Genomic DNA, 16688 nt, shown 5'->3' with positions numbered 1-16688 from the left:
TGAACTACGAGCAGTTAAGCACGTCCAACATCTAATTTGAAAGGGGGAGAGTTTTCTTTTTCCCTACTTGATATTCTTAGCTAAACAGATGCAATAACATATCAGCGCTCGGGAAGTCTCAGCCCTCCACGTAATCAATCTACTGCTTTTTGTAGCAGAAGGGCCCGATCCTCAAGGTGCCCAGCACCCTCGACTTCCAGTGAAGTCAAAGAGGGTGGAAGGCATTTGGCACTTTTTTCAAGAGGTGTTCTGCGCATTATAGGATTGGGCCCAAAGTACATTTCTTAAAAGTATGTGTTTGTGTGGACACTTATGCTTTCCACAGTTCGATTTAATGGATTTCCTGGATATCTTTCATCCGCGGCAATATATTTCTATATACCGTTTTTAATAGCTTTCTTGGTGCCCTTAAAAATGTAAACTATTTACTTCTGGTAGCTAATGAATAATTATAGCACTCTTTTATGAGCCTCACTGGGTACGAAGTTATTTGGCACTGTTGCTCGAATGTGTCCCCAAACTGTGCATTCTTTGCCATTAACACATGTGAGACCAGCTGACACGGCAATCAGCAACTCTGACATATGCTGAAGCAGAAAGCTAACAAGAGACATTAGTGTGGGAGCATACGGATGACTTGTGGATGTGTGGCACTTTTTCCCCCATCCTGATGCTACTGTGATTAATTCAAAATATTGAGACACGAAAACATTCAGGGCCTAATCCAAACCCTACTGAAGATGGGTGTCATTCCATTGACTCCAATGGGCTTTGGATCAGGCCCCTAAGGACAAGTTACTGCCCTATAATCTGGGATCAACATCTGCTATCGAGACTAATTGGACTTTTGCAAACATGTTTAGGGCCTCATGTTAGGATGCTTGTTTTTCCTAATTGAAAAAAGGGCTTGTCTTGAGCTGGCATAGAAAATAAGTAAACAAACCTGTGAAGTTGCAGGTATTTTCTTTTGTTGGATAACAACATTAATATATGTAAACATCAGAGCATCCCTATTGGGTCATGGGAAAGATGGTAGAACATGGGAGACAAGGTAAGGAGGTAGGGTTGATGATTCAGATTTGATTACGTTTAAAGAAACAAAGATCAAAGAGGGAGCTATTTTGAAAAATGTAAATTTAAAGTCAGAAACAGGTGGGGATTTCTTGCCTCTGAAAAAGGATTTCTTCACGGTTTTATTTTTCCTCCCCAACTTCGTGGTACCTTCCAATATTCTTCTCTGCTCTATATGTAGCTTTCTCACTTCTGTTTGCTACTGCTGTGCTCTTTCCTGCTATTTTAAAGGGTGTTATAAAAATCTATCATTAGAGATAACTCTCTCTCTCTCTCTCTGTTCTAAGTCTGGAAGACAAGTCTGGACCAATTTCTCCATCCTGCCTCTGGCACCAGAATGTAGCATTTCAGATCTTCCACCAAGTCCCGGCTGCTTCAAAGGAAAATCCCTACTTTCTTCCGTTAAGATCATAAGAAATATAGGGGGAGGGGGTCAGCTCTGTTTGGACATAATTACACTTCATCAAAAGAAGCTTTCTTCATCTTCCATGCGTGAAAAGTCTGCAAGCAGTTAAGTCTGTCTTTTTTCTTTCTTTTTTTTTTAATATAAAAATTGCTATTTGGGAAACTAGCCAAAACTCAGAAAGCCAATATAGTAAAACAGTGCACACCCTTTGTTTTTCTTTGAAGTTTCTTAAATAAATATGTTGAGGGTTTCTAAAGTACACTATCACTTTTCCATAGATTTTACCCAGACTGATCAGAGAAAACTTCTTAACCAAAGACTGAAGAACACAAAAGATGAATTAAACTATTTTGGCCAAATCTGAAAAGTATATAGAAAGATATATAAAATATAATTTTAAATATGTGTGTATATGTATATAGTACCTGATCTTTTAGATACTCTACTTCGTTTCCAATGAGATTAAGAGTGCACAGGTAGTACGTCATATGTCATTTCTTTTTCAACACTTGTTATGGGTTATAACTACTGTGCTTTTATTATAAAGCTGCACTAGTAGTAGAGCCACAGAACTTTCAAATTTAATCCATCAATGGAAAGACAAAAGCAGACAGGAACTTTTTTTTTCCCAAAAAAGAAAGGAAGATGAACAGGAGAAGAACTCCTTAACCTGGACCTAGAGGGTGGGGCACTCTATTTTTATATCCTATTATCTTTGCAGTAGAAGCGGTCCTTTATTACACATACTGTTTTAAAAGTTAAAAGCAAAAAAATACACATTATTGGCCACATTCCTAAAATAAAATCTATTCACTGAAAACAGTCCTCACATAATCACTTTTATCAAATGCTTATAATTATAACAATGGGCCTTCTGATTTAAGCTATAGAGACATTTGTCAGATATTTAATTTTCTCTGACAAATGATCACACTGTCAAAGCTGAATTGCAACTCTACTCAGCGTATTGTTATAAAATGAGCATTGTTATTAAATTGGCAACAGTGTGTGTGACCTTTATTTCTCCCAGGGTTACTTTTTAAAAAGTAAATATTACATTAAATGGTTAAAAATAGTTAGGATGTCTGTGGCCTGATAATAGCAAACCCCTCTGCAGCTTTCTTCAGTGGAAACTGACAAGTCAGTTTTCTTCAAGGCACCCTTTCAGTCATTAACTCAATTTTTTAAGTAGCTGCAAGAATTTTAAAAGGAAATTCTTTTAAATCTTGCCTTCCTTATAAAAGCTTCTGATGACTGGGGTATAGATTTCAGATTAGAGGAAGCTCTTAAGCAGCAGAGAGACAACTTCAAGGCTCTAAATCTTTAGGAAACTAGAAAGTTATCGTCCTGCCCCACTGTTCTCTGCCACTCTGATGTAAGCAATGTGTATTAGAGCAATGTGTATCATTCCCAACCAAATGCCTACAATCTAGATCTATAAAGTTAAGCAAGTTACTAACAGGAAACATAAGATTGCATTTTGCAACACAAACAGAGACTGATCTAAAGCATGCTGAAGTCAATGGAAAGTCCTCTGGGATTAGGATCTATAGCTCATGTGAGATGCAACAAATATAATGATAGCTCTTCCTGCTCCCAGTCAAGAAGAAGCTTTACTACTAAAGGAACACATGCATTTTTCTTCTCATGGCCTGAAATCTGTTGTCTGACTTCATATAACTCAGCATATGAAACTTCTCAACTCATTCTCCCTTCCCAATATGAGTAAAATAGAGAATCAGGTTGGTAAATACTTTTTTTTTCCAGAATTGAGATTTCATTAAAAAATGCAAAAAAGTCAGGCATCAGAAAAACCTGGCAAGGTACAAAGACAACAAACTTGGTTTGGAGAAATGCTGAAGTTTGGGAACAAAACCTGCATTTATCTTTCGAAATGAAAGGCTAATGGATATTTATTTACAGATTAATCAGTATTTCATTTTGGAATCAGTTTCAATTTCTCGACTTCATTGTAAAAATAGAAAATGTAACAGCCTACCTCTTCCACTCCTGCCCACAAATCTTAGGTCATTAAACCTGGCCACTTGATTCTTCATCACAGCAGAGGCATTCCTTAGCTCTGCAGAATAGTTTTCATCATTTCCAGCCATGACAGTGACCACGGTCCCATCAGGTACTTCACCCAAAGCCACCACCTGTAACAATGGGGAGACATCAATAATTCTTGAAATTAGGTTGGAAAATATTTGTCTTTGCTGCAGTTTACAATCTGTGCCCTCGGTAGTAAGCTCTGTGGTGGATAGTACTATCAACTGAGTCAACAGTCATGAGCCCGCTGAGTAAGGAATGAAGTGTTACATCAAGCAGAGAAACATCTCATAACATCTTGCTTTCTCATAGTCTAATAGAGGATCCTTCTTTGTTTCACCTCTTCAGAAACCTTCAGTATCTTTTTGGAGAGTGTATGGTTTAATAACTCCTGAAAGCCAACGTTTTTCGTTGCAGTCTGTGTGCAGTGGGAAAACACGACGCATGGTTGACATCCATAAATCGTACATGAGAATGTATTTGAAATGGAAAGTTGGATATTATTTTCAGCAGCTATCTCGTGCTGCAGTTCTGTTCCACTGAAACTTAGACCGGCTCCTATCACTGCAGGATGTCAGATTTCACAAGAGAAACTGAGGCAGGCCTAAAAAGCTGGATGGGAGACCTCCAAATAACATCTAGCTGCAGTGGGGAATCATGCTGAGGCTTCAATATAGCACACCCACTTTGGAAGAGTGCTCCAACACTCTGTTACAGGGCCTTTTGCTGCTGAAACTGACATCTTTCAGATGCAACATAAAACCCTGGGCCCATCCACTTCAGTTAAAGATCTCACAGCACTTGTCTCAAGGGTAGGCTGTGGTTAACCCTGGTGTATTGTTCTACTTGTAACTTGGGCCACAAAGATGATACTAACATAATTTTGCCTTGAATTTCAAATAGATAAGGTTTTCTCATAGATTGTGTACTGCTGCAGTGAGCTGTTAAACAGATACTGCTTTCCACTGCATCCACAGGTGAGAACAAATTATTATATGTTTCTCTGAAAATAACTTTGGGGTGTAAAATAATATTGTAATATTCAAATTAGAACATTAGCACTGATTCATTAGGGAAGTTTATTTGAACATTACTTCATATAGGATGTAATAATTCTCCATTACAGTACCTAACAAATATTTTTCCTATGGTCTTTACAGTAACATTAATAACACCAAATATAAATGGGTAAGAAATACAAGCACACATTTTGCACATGAGAGTTTTACAGCTTTTTATAAAATCAGTTGGCCTGAGATAGACTATCTTATGATTCTACTGAACTCTGCCCACTACCATTTGATGGTCAGATATTACTGCTTATATTATTCATACTACAAAAGCAAATGATGATCAACGCTTTTTTTAAAAATATATTTTGTTATGAATTCAGCTTTAAATGTCTTTCTCAAAAATGATCATGTCTGAAACTAATCAGCTCAGGTCAAATTGTACCATCAATTAAGTAGAAATAATGAACAGTTCTGAATAAATATGACTGGCACAATTCAGCCTGTGTGCTGAACAGCAGCAAAAAATAGTGACAAACACATCAAATTTGAAATAGGCTTTAATTGATAGATTTTATTACTAAAAATTACTACTCTGGTGATCTGATTAGACGCAAGAATGTAGCAAAGCTGATGCACTGCATATGATGGATTAAATGTATGCCTGTATAATTTTCCAAAGACCACTTAGCACTCAAAGGGATTGTTGCCACTCACTTCACTGAAGCAGAATTTCACCCCTAAAATTACTGTAACATTACTGTAATGTCACTGATCACAAGAACATAGGAACCAATACATTGCATAAGGTCCATGGTCCATCTAACCCAATATCCTGTCTCTGGAAGCTGCCAGAACCAGATACTTCAGAGCAACATGCAAGAAACCTCAAAATAGGCAGCTGTGGGATAATTTGCCCACCTAACATCTACTTAAATCCTGAAGCCTGGGATTTTATATGAATTCCTTAAAAAAAAAAAAGACTTTTTACTGTTATAACTGTGGATGTTCTAATTATCCATATAGATGTTCAATGTGAGTTACAAAATATTTTTAAATATCTTTAAAAAAACAAAACTCCCAACACACAGCAACCAGAAAAGCAAAAGAAACTCAGAGCAAAGAAGGAAGTACAAGTCTGGCAGGGGGCCTCAAGAAGAGGGAGTGAAATTATTCTGTCCTCAATTCACCTCCTTGTGTCCATGTAAGCAGCAGATCAAATGTTAGGTAAGATTGATTACAATCTATCTTGAATCCATTCTAATAACGAACAACATAGATTGCTATCTGGACACAATGGAGTGAACATAAGTAAGACTAAATACTCTTTGATGACCATTCTATCTGGGATTCCCAAAGTCTTTATTTTCAATGGGTTTCACTCTGATCCATAAGTGTTTTTTTTTAATTGTTGTCTACTTAAGTTCAATTTGTCATTTTAAACACCAGTACCATTTGTGTATGATACTTTGTGGGTCACCGTGCTGGAGTGCCTAATGGGCAACTACATTATTCTTAAAATACAGCATCCTTTGACATAGTGTTATATATTCTCTCTGAATATTATTCTTACTAAGAACAGATCCCTGGAGCTCTGGGTGCACACATGAAACTTTGTCTAATAAAACAAAGTTCAGTCATACTGCGCAAAATGTGTCTCTACTACTTCGTAAGAACAATACATTTACCGCTGCCACTTTACATTTTTATAATGAAATATTAATAGGCTATGGCACATGTGTAATGTCATTGTTCTGGCCCATAGCTTTACAAAAAAGTCTGAACATTAAAAAAAATACTTGTTATTTATCCACTTTTTAAATTAAAAAATAACTTTATTACTGCAAGACTTTTTGTGCAAAGAAGTGAACGTAAGTTGGAGCTTTTATGCCAGCTATAGACCTAAATGATTTAAAATATTTTAGATGGAAATCAAGGATTGTAGTGCACTGCAAAAACAAAAAACAAAAAAAAACAAACAAGCAGTAGTACTAATCATTAAATATAAATAACAAAACATAACTACTTTATGGGCTGTTCAGCTATTTTTCAAAGATTAATATCTCAGCCATTTAAAATATTTCTTTTCCAAAAGGCACCAATCCATACTAAAATACACATAAATTCCAAAGACTAAAAATGTAAGTATTTGGAGGAGCTAGCTAGGTCTCAGCAAAAAGGTACATGAAGCCACAAAACACAAATCTTCTTACAATTTGAAAATCACTTTATCAATGCACGTACTTTTTTGCATAACAATTCATGTCTGGTCTGGCAACCTGTTTGCCCAGTTTTAGTCCAATGGGATTTGAAATGGCCAAGGTATGCACTCTAAAGACTGACATTATAAATGTGAAGCAAATATACTATATAATAATATTATGCAGTAAGACTCTCTACATAGTAAAAAGATTGTTTCCAGAAAGAGCTCATGCACATGCTAATAGCTATTTTCAAACCCTACTATCTCTATCATTTCAATACCTTTGCTTGCAAAAACACTAAAAAACATTATTCGTATAAAGGGCTACCAGAATATAAAATCTCCTGTTATTACAAATAATGTTTTTTCTTGCCTAGAGTTTGCCAAAAGAGCATCTGAAGCTATTAAAAGTATTTTAACGGTCTATAACTTAAAACAGAATAACTGATTTGCACTACTTTTTGTTTAAAAAAATACATCTGGACTGACAATTTATACACCAAGTTTCAGCTTGAAGCTATTTAAAACAGCTGAGTTATAAACTCTGGAAACTGGGGGTTAGAGTGAAAACGCTGACAGACCCTTAACTACTGGTGCTACTGGGTATAGTTTGAATACTGTACGTTAATTTTTTTTCTTTATTGTTATTATCTTTTGTTACCTAATGCTTTTTGCTATCGGCATCTTGCACAACAACAAAGAACATACAAGCCTGATGTAACAACACTGTCTTTGTGCATCTCAGTAAGATGCTCCCAAAGGATCTATCAATTTAGGGACAAATCCTGTTAGTCCTAATCAAAAAAGTAGTTCCGTTGATTACTATGGACCGTGAATGACATGAATATGATTTGGCCCCAGTCCCATAGTTCCAGTTTCCTTTATATCTTAGCCACCTGAACATTATTAAGCAGCTATGTTAGTAAGTGCATTGTTAACATTCTTCACTATAAAAATAGTTTGCACTAACTTAGTCTTACTACTCAGTACATTAAATAAGAACTCCCTCCACAGTTCATGTAAATATTAATATTCCAATTCAAGTGTCTTACTGAGCCAACATTATTTTTTTTAAAATACAATCAAAACTACCACTGTTTATAACATACTTCCTTTCCTACAATTGATTTATATGTTTTCTTTTAATTAAAACAGTGGTATGTCCAAAGTACTTTTTAACTAGAGAATCCTATACAGAATTATGATTTACTTAACACACCACTCAAAATATTATCATCAACATATTATTTATTGTCAGTAAAACTTCAGTTGCCAAATTTTAAAAAGCATGTCATATATAAGCTAGTTACGCTACACCCCACATCTGTATTTTTTTGTTGTTGCTGTTAAAGATAACTGCTAATGTGTCATATTATGTTATAGTGAATTTTTTGTTATATATGCACTGGGATTATTTCATCTTGAAACTGTGCAGTTATGTATCATTTCAATGTATGCAATGAAAAGAAAAATGATAAAAAATATACGTGAAAAATAATTAAGTAAATGTAAATAGGATTTAAAGTACAGTTTTCAGTAGTAAATAAAGGTAATAGATACAGAATTTATACAAAATACATGCTCATATAGTAGTCTCTGTGTGAAAATACAGATGTATGTAAGTGCACACAAGCTTTTATAGCTGAGTGATGGTTTAAGTGGCCAAAAAACTGCTGGTAACCATGTCAATATCCCTGACACCTCAATAAACTGGATAAGTCTATGTAGGTCTGTCAGAATGGCCTTTCTTACTGTAGTATTTGAATAGTGTGCATACTCAATATTTCATCCAATTTAGCTAGTATGTGCATACATATCTACAGAGAGAGAGGGATTGGGAAATGCTCTAAAGACATCTGTCCTTTTGTCTGGTTTAAATATGCTCTCTTTCTTTTTAGTAACTATATCTTACAGTTCATGCTTTTCTCCTAAACTTTTTATTTTAGCAGATGTGATAATATCCTTTACATGCAGGTTATTTAAATAAGACACAGTAGGAGATGCCTGACATTTCAAAGGAAGGCAGAGATAGAGATAACTGCAATGTGTAATGTTTACTTCTGTGAATCATAACTTTAATACTAATCTAATCTAACAATTATCAAAATTACAATCAGAGTTACCAGAAATCTCCTCCTCCTACTACCCACCTCCATCAAACCCACCGAAGGAGAAGTGATCCACACCTGATCTTTGCCTTGCCCCTTTAATACTTGGCAAAGTTACAGAAATAGAAGAAGTTTGTCATGGCTCTGCTTAGCATGTTCTCTGCAATCTCTAACCAGGGGCCCACAAAGACTACTAATCATTTAACTTGGGCACCTGGGCTTCTTACACATCCTTTCTCTGTCATATAAGCGAGCTTCAGACAAATGCAGTCTGTTTCTCTGTTTGATATTAGAGCAAGCTATTCAGTCTCCGCGTCAGCTTGACAGACAGTCATTTTAACGTCCGTTTCCTTTACGCCTGCTATTGATTTTTCACTTAAAAATATACCCTCCTTCCTAATAGTTACATCTCTTTCAGTCAAGAATTTACAGCACCCTCAGATCGTTTTAAACTTTGTCCTAGAAAATACTGATTTCAAACTCTTCTGCTTTCCAGGCAGGGCATCTGGATTTTGTCGGGGATCCTGCGCTAGCAGGAGGTTGGGGGTATTTTCGATTTGACACAGGCAGTAACATCCAAAGTTGCAAGGTTTGGAACTGCTAATTCCGGTGCAGGGTTTTGGACTGACTCAGGTGCTGATGGACAGGCACAGGTGTTTTAGGGCAGCGGAGTGACTACTCATTTCACCGCTGAAGGAACTGAGAAGGAAATCTACAGTGGAAAGTGAGGTGGGAGGGGGAAGGCTTGCTTAAAAGTCAGCACACAAACAACCACAGGCTAATCCTCAGTAGAGGGTGCGGAGGTCGGCCGAAAATGAAAAACAACATTCCCGATTTAGATCCGGGTGGTATTTATTATCTACCCAGAGTCCGATGTTTCTGATAACTTCTGCGCGGTCCCCTGCCAACACCAGTGGCTTCGGGACAGACACTTCCGAAAGTGCCTAGAAGAAGTGAACGGGCGCCTTCCCCCAGTGGGGGGGGGGGGGTCTGTCCTCCCTCCCCATCCCTAGCCCCAGGGCAGAGCCCAGTCTGACAATCTGGGTATTTTTGTACCCCTGGCTCAGGAGCTGCAAACCGGTGTCACTCCGGGGGCAGCAGCCTCTCCCTCTGCCTCCTCACCTAAATACAAAGAGCCTGACACTTCGCAAAAAGTCAAGTTCAACCTGACACCTAGAGAGACACGCCCAGGTGACAAAAAAAAAGGGGGGGGGGACTTCCATCGGGCACGTGGGTGCTTACTCCTGGCGTCCTTCCTCCATCCCCAGTGGGGCACGCACATGCACGGTCCCACACCGCTTCGGCCGGTTCACACATCAAGTGAAATGCCTGTAGAAGCGGTGAAGGGCCGGGGGCCAGCCCTGAGTGCCGAAGCAGGGGAAAGGGGCCATTCGGAGGAAACTAAAATCTCCCTTTCTCCTGCTCACCTTCCCCATGGCTTTATCCCTGGCTTCGGGGACGGGCAAATCCCCCTGCCCCACTCCTTGGAAGCAATTCTGCCTCCAGCCCCCCTCCCTTTCAAGCTGCGCTGCCCGTGGGCATTTTTCTCGCCGCTTGCTGCCCTGCCCTGATAGTTCTGGGGAGCCTGGCTTGTCCGTGGGTGCAAGGGAGTGCCTGCCTGTGGGGAGGGGGCGGTGATGGGGCCGCTCTGCGGCGCACAGGGTGGCTAGGCGAGGTGGGTGGGAATGGAGGGGGGAGGTACGATGCCCAGCGTGGCTCAGAGGAGCTGCTGGTTAAGGGGAGGCGACAGCCCGTGTGGCTGGGGGGGGGGGTGTCTGGCCGTGGGAGGGCGGTCCGGGGGGGCCCTTTCCCTTGCGGCTGGGGGGTCCTGCCAGCGGGGAACCCTGTGGCCTGTGCAGTCCCTAAGGGGGTGCCCGTGCCCAGCGCGCGGGGGTGTTTCTGAGCCATTCCGCAGGGGGGCACGGTCGAGAGGGGGCGCCCCGGGGGGCAGGCAGAAGCCGCGGGAGGCTGCAGGGGGACCCGGCCTGGAGAAGCGGCGCTGCGGACGGGGGAAGGGGGGGGGGTCTTACCTTGAAGGCCACCGGGAGGGTCTTGTTGCAGCGCCAGTGCGAGGGCAGCACGGAGCACAGGAAGTTGGGGCTGTCGGTGCGGACCAGCTCGGCGGGGTGGTCGGCGATGATCTCCACCATGGTGCGGTTGTCATGCGGGCGCAGCCGGGGCACCGCCGCCGCCTCTTGCTGCTGCTGCTGCTGCTGCTGCTGCGCGGCCACCACCGGGCTCACGTCGCTCATCTTGCCGGGCTGCAGGCTGCTGGAGGGGGGGCTGAACCGCCGGCTGGTGCTGGGATCTACGGGAATACGCATCACAACAGCCACAAGTTAGCGAAGTGAGGGGGGCGGCGAGGGGGCCACTGGAGGAGGCGTGTAGCCGGGGTGGGGGGGCTGCCAAGGGGGCGAAGGGGAGCGGAGGAGGGAGGGGGGAGCAGGAGCGGGCTTGGCTCAGGGGCAGCTTGGGGGGCCGAGTCTGCAGCCGGCGGGGACGGGGGGCAGAGTCTGGCGGCGCAGTCCTATCGCTGCCCCCCGCTTAGCAAAGCCCAGCTGGAAGCGGCATGGTCCGGGGCTTGCTGCAAAGGCGCGTCTCTTCCTTCCTTCGGGCTGCGTCTGCCTGTGCTCGGGTCCCTTCCCTTCCTTGCAGCCACCGCGTCCTCCTCGCCCGGCTTCCCGTGTGGCTCTTCCTTCTCCTCCTTTCGGGGGCGTAAAGGTGGCCCGGGAGAGGTAGCGCAGCGCCTGGTCGCAGCTTCCTGGGTTGCTGCTGTGTGCTGGAGAAGCAGCCGCGGGAAGAGGAGGGTCGGTTTCAAGTCCGGAGTGGGGGTGCTCAGGGGAACGTCCCGTTTTCCTCTAAGGAAGTCTCCCCCCCCTCCACACACACACACACACACACACACACACACACTTGATCGGAGCAAGTTTACATGCCAAATGACTTCTCAGCGTTATTAGGGCTTTTTTTTTTCTTCAGGAGGGCGAGGGGGGGGGCTGGGGCGGGGGGCAAAAAGTTTTGCAAAGTGTGTCTGCCACGCTGTTTCCCTTCCCCCAAAGCTACTTCAGCGCAAAAAAAAAGAAACAAAAAGTTCTTGGGGGTTTAGCCAGAAAAAAAAAGAACCCTGTAGTCAAAATACTAATCATTAAAAGCGAAACATTAGGAGGCAGCGTCCGGAGGAGCAGGGTGGGTTTTTTTTAAAAAAAGTTCAGACGGCTGAATCCCGGAAAAATAAGCAGGGAGAATGGTCAGAAGCGATTGTCAGGCTGTTTTCTAAAATACGCTCAAGAAACTTGTGGCAAAAGGGAGCTCCGGTCCCTTGTCATTCAGTCGCTGCGGGCTCCAAGTCCGTTGAGTACCAAAAAAAAAAAAAAAAAAAAATCGCCCCCTTCTCTTAATTAACAGCAAAAAGATAATTTTCTTTTTGAAAAGCAAGTTTTCAAAAACTTCGTTGGGGTTCCAAAAGTTGAGCTCGTGGGGGGCGGGGGGGAGTCTCCGCTGGATTTTGATTTGGGGTGGGGTTGGGGTTTTTCTCCTTGGCCCGAAATGTGGTTTTTTGGAGGCTGGGATGTCTAATGATTAGGTTTTTGTGGTTTATATATACAGGACTCTGGCGAAGGCGAGCATGATGTTGATGAGAGTCCGCAGCACGTGGTGTCTCAGCCCAGTCCTCAGCCTTCTGCTGCCTTCAAAATAAATAAAACAATGTGCACCCCCCACCCCACCCCCAGCAGCAGCCTGGCTTTACGGCGATCTCCCCCCAGGGGGGCAGGAACAGAGGGAAGGAGAAGACTCTCTGCGATTTGTACTTTTCTCTCCGGGTTTTCCCACTCGCGCATTTGCAGTTTGTTGGGGGGGGGGGGGGGGGGGAGGATCTACCTTTGCCAAATAACAATGAATAGTCAGTTAATTTAGTGCCAAAGGGTTTTTCTACAACTCAGGGGTCTACAGCCTAAGACATTCCCTTGCATACATGCAAGCCGCTTAGACACCCCCCTCCGACTAGAGTCTGGTTTGTTTTCGCCCTTAAAAAAAGGCAGCTCTTTAAAAAACACAATTTACATACCCAATAGTAAAAAAGTGTAAACGCCTTCCAGAGCAGATAACAACCTATCAAAATTCTCCCTCTAATTTACTTCGACGTGCTACTTCCACCTTCTTGTGACAAGTAAGCGCTGTGCTGGGGGGGCGAGGGGAGGGGGGTTTAGTAGTGCGAAGTGGCTGTGTGGTTTGGGGTAATGGGGGGCTCCGCTTAGCATGGCTTACACCGCTTTTTTGGGGGAGTATTTACGCACCCTAAAAAGATTTCGCCCTCCCCCAGGCGCTTTCCCCCTTTCCCAGGATAAAATCTGATGTCCCAGGTAAAGGATCCGAAAGCACCTAACTGAGGTGCGAGGGACCACACCCGGCTGTAGCAAACACTTCTCTCTGCCCATCTTCCAGCTGTCCGGCTTGTTTCCACACTAAGAAGATCCGCGGCAACTTTCGAAACCAACCCGTAAGGTTACACAAAAAAGCGCACGCTTGACTTCGTCCTGCTAATTAACACGGGGCTGACCCCGACTACAACCTCCATCGCAGGTTGTGTGGTATACATTATACAGGTGAAGCGTTCGCAGCTTTGGTCTTTGTTTATTTACCCACTTCACATGAAAATGTTCAAAAGTATCTTTTTTTTTCGGTCACATGGGAGAGCTCTCGCTCTGTATACCGCTGGCTGTGGTTTGCAACTCTGCTAGCTAGCCCACGTCCTTGAAGGAAATGCAGCGGATGGCATGTATTTGTTTATTATTTTCATCCTCCCTCCTTCTTCCCTGGTTAATACGTTTGATAGTAACCCCTGATCACCTGGCAGCGATCTCAGTTTTTTCTCCTCTGTATACTTATGAAAATGGGGGCGGGGGGAGGGGGTTATGGAGTGGGGTGAATTTACTATTCCTAAGTGGAAATTGAAGTATTAAGGCTACGTGCTCCCATATTAACAACAAAACGGGCAAGATCCTGTCCAAAAGGAGAAGTGTGCACAGTTCCTTGAAAAGAGGAATTTAACACAAAGAGCTGAGTAGTTTAAAGATTTTCAGAGATCTACTTAAATAGAGTTGCAGCACACTTTTGGGACAATGTTTATTCTGGTTTAGGGAGGGGGAGGCATTTTCCATGATGTAAAAGGCATAGGTGTTGGGCAAAAGAGAGGTTAACAAGAATTTAATGTTTCCAAGCACAGAATTAACTTGACAGTAGCAATTTCAGTATTTGTTTTAAATAAAAGGATGTATTTCCTCTTTTAATTAGTCACATCATGATTTTTGCAGTTGCCTCTCTCCATACGAAAATTACAAAATGTTTATTAGGAAAATCAAAAGAAGTTATAGAAAGTGTAACGTCATTTAAAACAGTCTATTGTTATTTATATTTTTTTCCACTGAGCACCCTAACAACATTTCAAGTACCTGGCATCGCTGGTTTTTAGTCTCTTTGCAAAAATGTCTTTCTGCTTAACTTTTACACATTTAACAGGAACTTGCTAAAGCCTGGAACAGATTTCAACTCAGAGCACTAGAATTTTATTGAAATGGTTATGTACACCTTAATAAAACTACCCATAATGTTTATGGACAGCCTTTATGCTGTCTGGGATTCTTTTTATATGTTGTTTACGCTATGTTCTGAATTATCTGAATTTTGGCTATGGATTTGGCCAAAAGGTACTTGGGGCAACCCTGCCCTTCCTTAGCTTTCTTCAGTTTCCACTTCAGAAGCACTCGTAATTTTAGCGTGGGTTGAAAAGTGAATAATGTTTTAAGATATCAGCCAGAAGAGTTTAAAGAAAAATGATTTTTTTTTAAATTATGTATTATAAAAACCTCCAGACTCACTTTATAAAATAAGATTTTTATGAGTGCAGCTGTGATTGCTGCAAAAGCAGCTCTGATGATCTTTTAGCTTTTTCACTTTTAACGTGATACAAATACAGCTGTACTATAAGGAAGGATTTTGTTAAAAATATATTTCAAGTGACAATATATATTTAATTTTTAATTGGTAAAATTTGGACTCAGTAATCTCTGGATGAATCAATAATATACTGGCCTAAACCTCATCTGATCAAAGCAGAAAATAATTGATAAATGTTGAACATTTCTGTACTGAATGATGTTTCATCAAAATAGTTTCTCCAGTGCTAGTTTGAGTGAAATGTGCTGTAATCATGGTACATGTTGAACCTTTCCTAACCTTCCCTATGTGAGTGAATAGCCTTGATGGAAAAGAGAATAAATTTATTTGTTTAGCAGGTTTATTATTGTATCAGATATTTTGCGAGAGTCATTATAGCAATGTCAACAATTACTACTGTAGTTAAGGGCTTGCCAGTATTTTCTTTCCACTCATGAATATAGCAGGCTGAAATGTGGTGTTAAATAGAGGTAGTCCTGATCACATTGCTGTCACGCTCAAACTTCTATACACTTCAGAGGGAGCATGATGAGGCCCAGTGTCCCATGGCAACACTTTGCTTTAGTTACAAATTGACTCTCTGTCCAACTACTCTTTGCACTTAAAAAGTACATCAGGTAGAGTTCCTCAGAAGCTACAGACTTTTGTTTGATAGATTTGGTTGGTTCATTGTTTACCATGCTAATGAGCGCACAATTCAGAAGTACAAACACAATATTACAAGAGTATATAACCTCCTTTGATCTCTTTATTTTAGCTTCCAGCTCCCTGACCTGTTGATTTATGACTGAAATTCAAGACAATTCTATTGCTATCCTGAAATGTGCTGTATGTATTTTATGTCTCAGCACCGTAAATCAGTAGTGGGCAAACTGTGGCCCATGGGGTGATATGTGTTGCCCATGAGACATTTTGTTTACCGTTGCCCACATGCATAGTTGCCAGATTCCACTGGTTTCCAACCATGTAGTGTTTTTCCTACTGGTATTACTAAAGTGACACACACTTAAAGTGAGGGCACATGAAGTGAGGTGTATGCTCATTGCACACACCACTGACCATGTGAGCCATGCGCTGCCTCTCAGCCCACCAAAGCGCTGCTACGGTTCAGTTGGTAAAACCCACAAACTCAAGGTATGCAAGTGCAGTTAGCAAAACTACCCTCTCTTGGGAGACCATCTTGGTTATGAGAATCTTGTGGCCCACCAAGGTAAAGGAGAGCCACTCATGCAGCCCACTCACTAGTCTAGGTTACCCATCCCTGCCGTACACTATTTGTATAGTGTTCACTATTTCTGCAAGTACTACAGGCAGTCAACTCTGAAAGACACGGTAGAAAATGACTACCATAAAACAATAACCGATTGACCTGTAGAACAGTATGATTCACACATTATTTTCCAGTAGTAGGAAGAGACAACTGTTAGTTGGGATTCTTGGGTTCTATTCGGGGATTTCTATTTGCTCACTGTGTGATGTTGGCAACTGGCAAGTCACTTAATACCTCTGTGCTTCAGTTGAATGAGGATAACTTACACTTGGGGATTGAGACTTTAATAATGATTGTCATCATTATTGTCATGACTGTCATAATGTCTTTTGAAATCCAAAGATGAAAGGGGCTATGTGAGTGAAAGTATTATTAATAAGCTTTCTTTGTTGATAATAATAAAACAGCTATGTCAATAATGAAATCTAATGTGGTCTTATTCCTATTGGCTTTATTAAATCAGTAGCTCTCTGAAAGGTAAAACTGAATAGATGTTGGCTCCTCAAAATGCACATAAACTAAAAAAAAATTGTAGATAATTGTCCAAGATTGGATTTTCTTCCTTCCCCCATCCAGGTTTTTTTCTGCTTGTCCAGAAAAAAAACTGTTGCTAACC

General features: G+C 41.4%; 1 protein-coding gene across 3 annotated transcripts in view; it reads right to left on the bottom strand.

Annotated features, from left to right (window-relative positions):
* The window catches only part of RUNX2 (RUNX family transcription factor 2), a 213988-nt gene that overhangs the window by 109716 nt on the left and 87584 nt on the right, over nt 1-16688 (bottom strand). For all 3 annotated transcript variants that reach the window (XM_075923375.2, XM_075923376.2, XM_075923377.2), the window contains exons 3-4: nt 10878-11155; nt 3477-3633 (exon numbers count right to left, since the gene is read on the bottom strand). In XM_075923375.2, coding sequence (XP_075779490.1) covers nt 3477-3633; nt 10878-11155 — 435 coding nt within the window. The remainder of the gene's footprint in view (nt 1-3476; nt 3634-10877; nt 11156-16688) is intronic.

Source organism: Pelodiscus sinensis, chromosome 3 (genome assembly GCF_052426305.1).
Source record: "Pelodiscus sinensis isolate ZL-2025 chromosome 3, ASM5242630v1, whole genome shotgun sequence".
NCBI lineage: Eukaryota > Metazoa > Chordata > Testudines > Trionychidae > Pelodiscus > Pelodiscus sinensis.
This window is presented reverse-complemented; position numbering and strand designations above follow the sequence as displayed.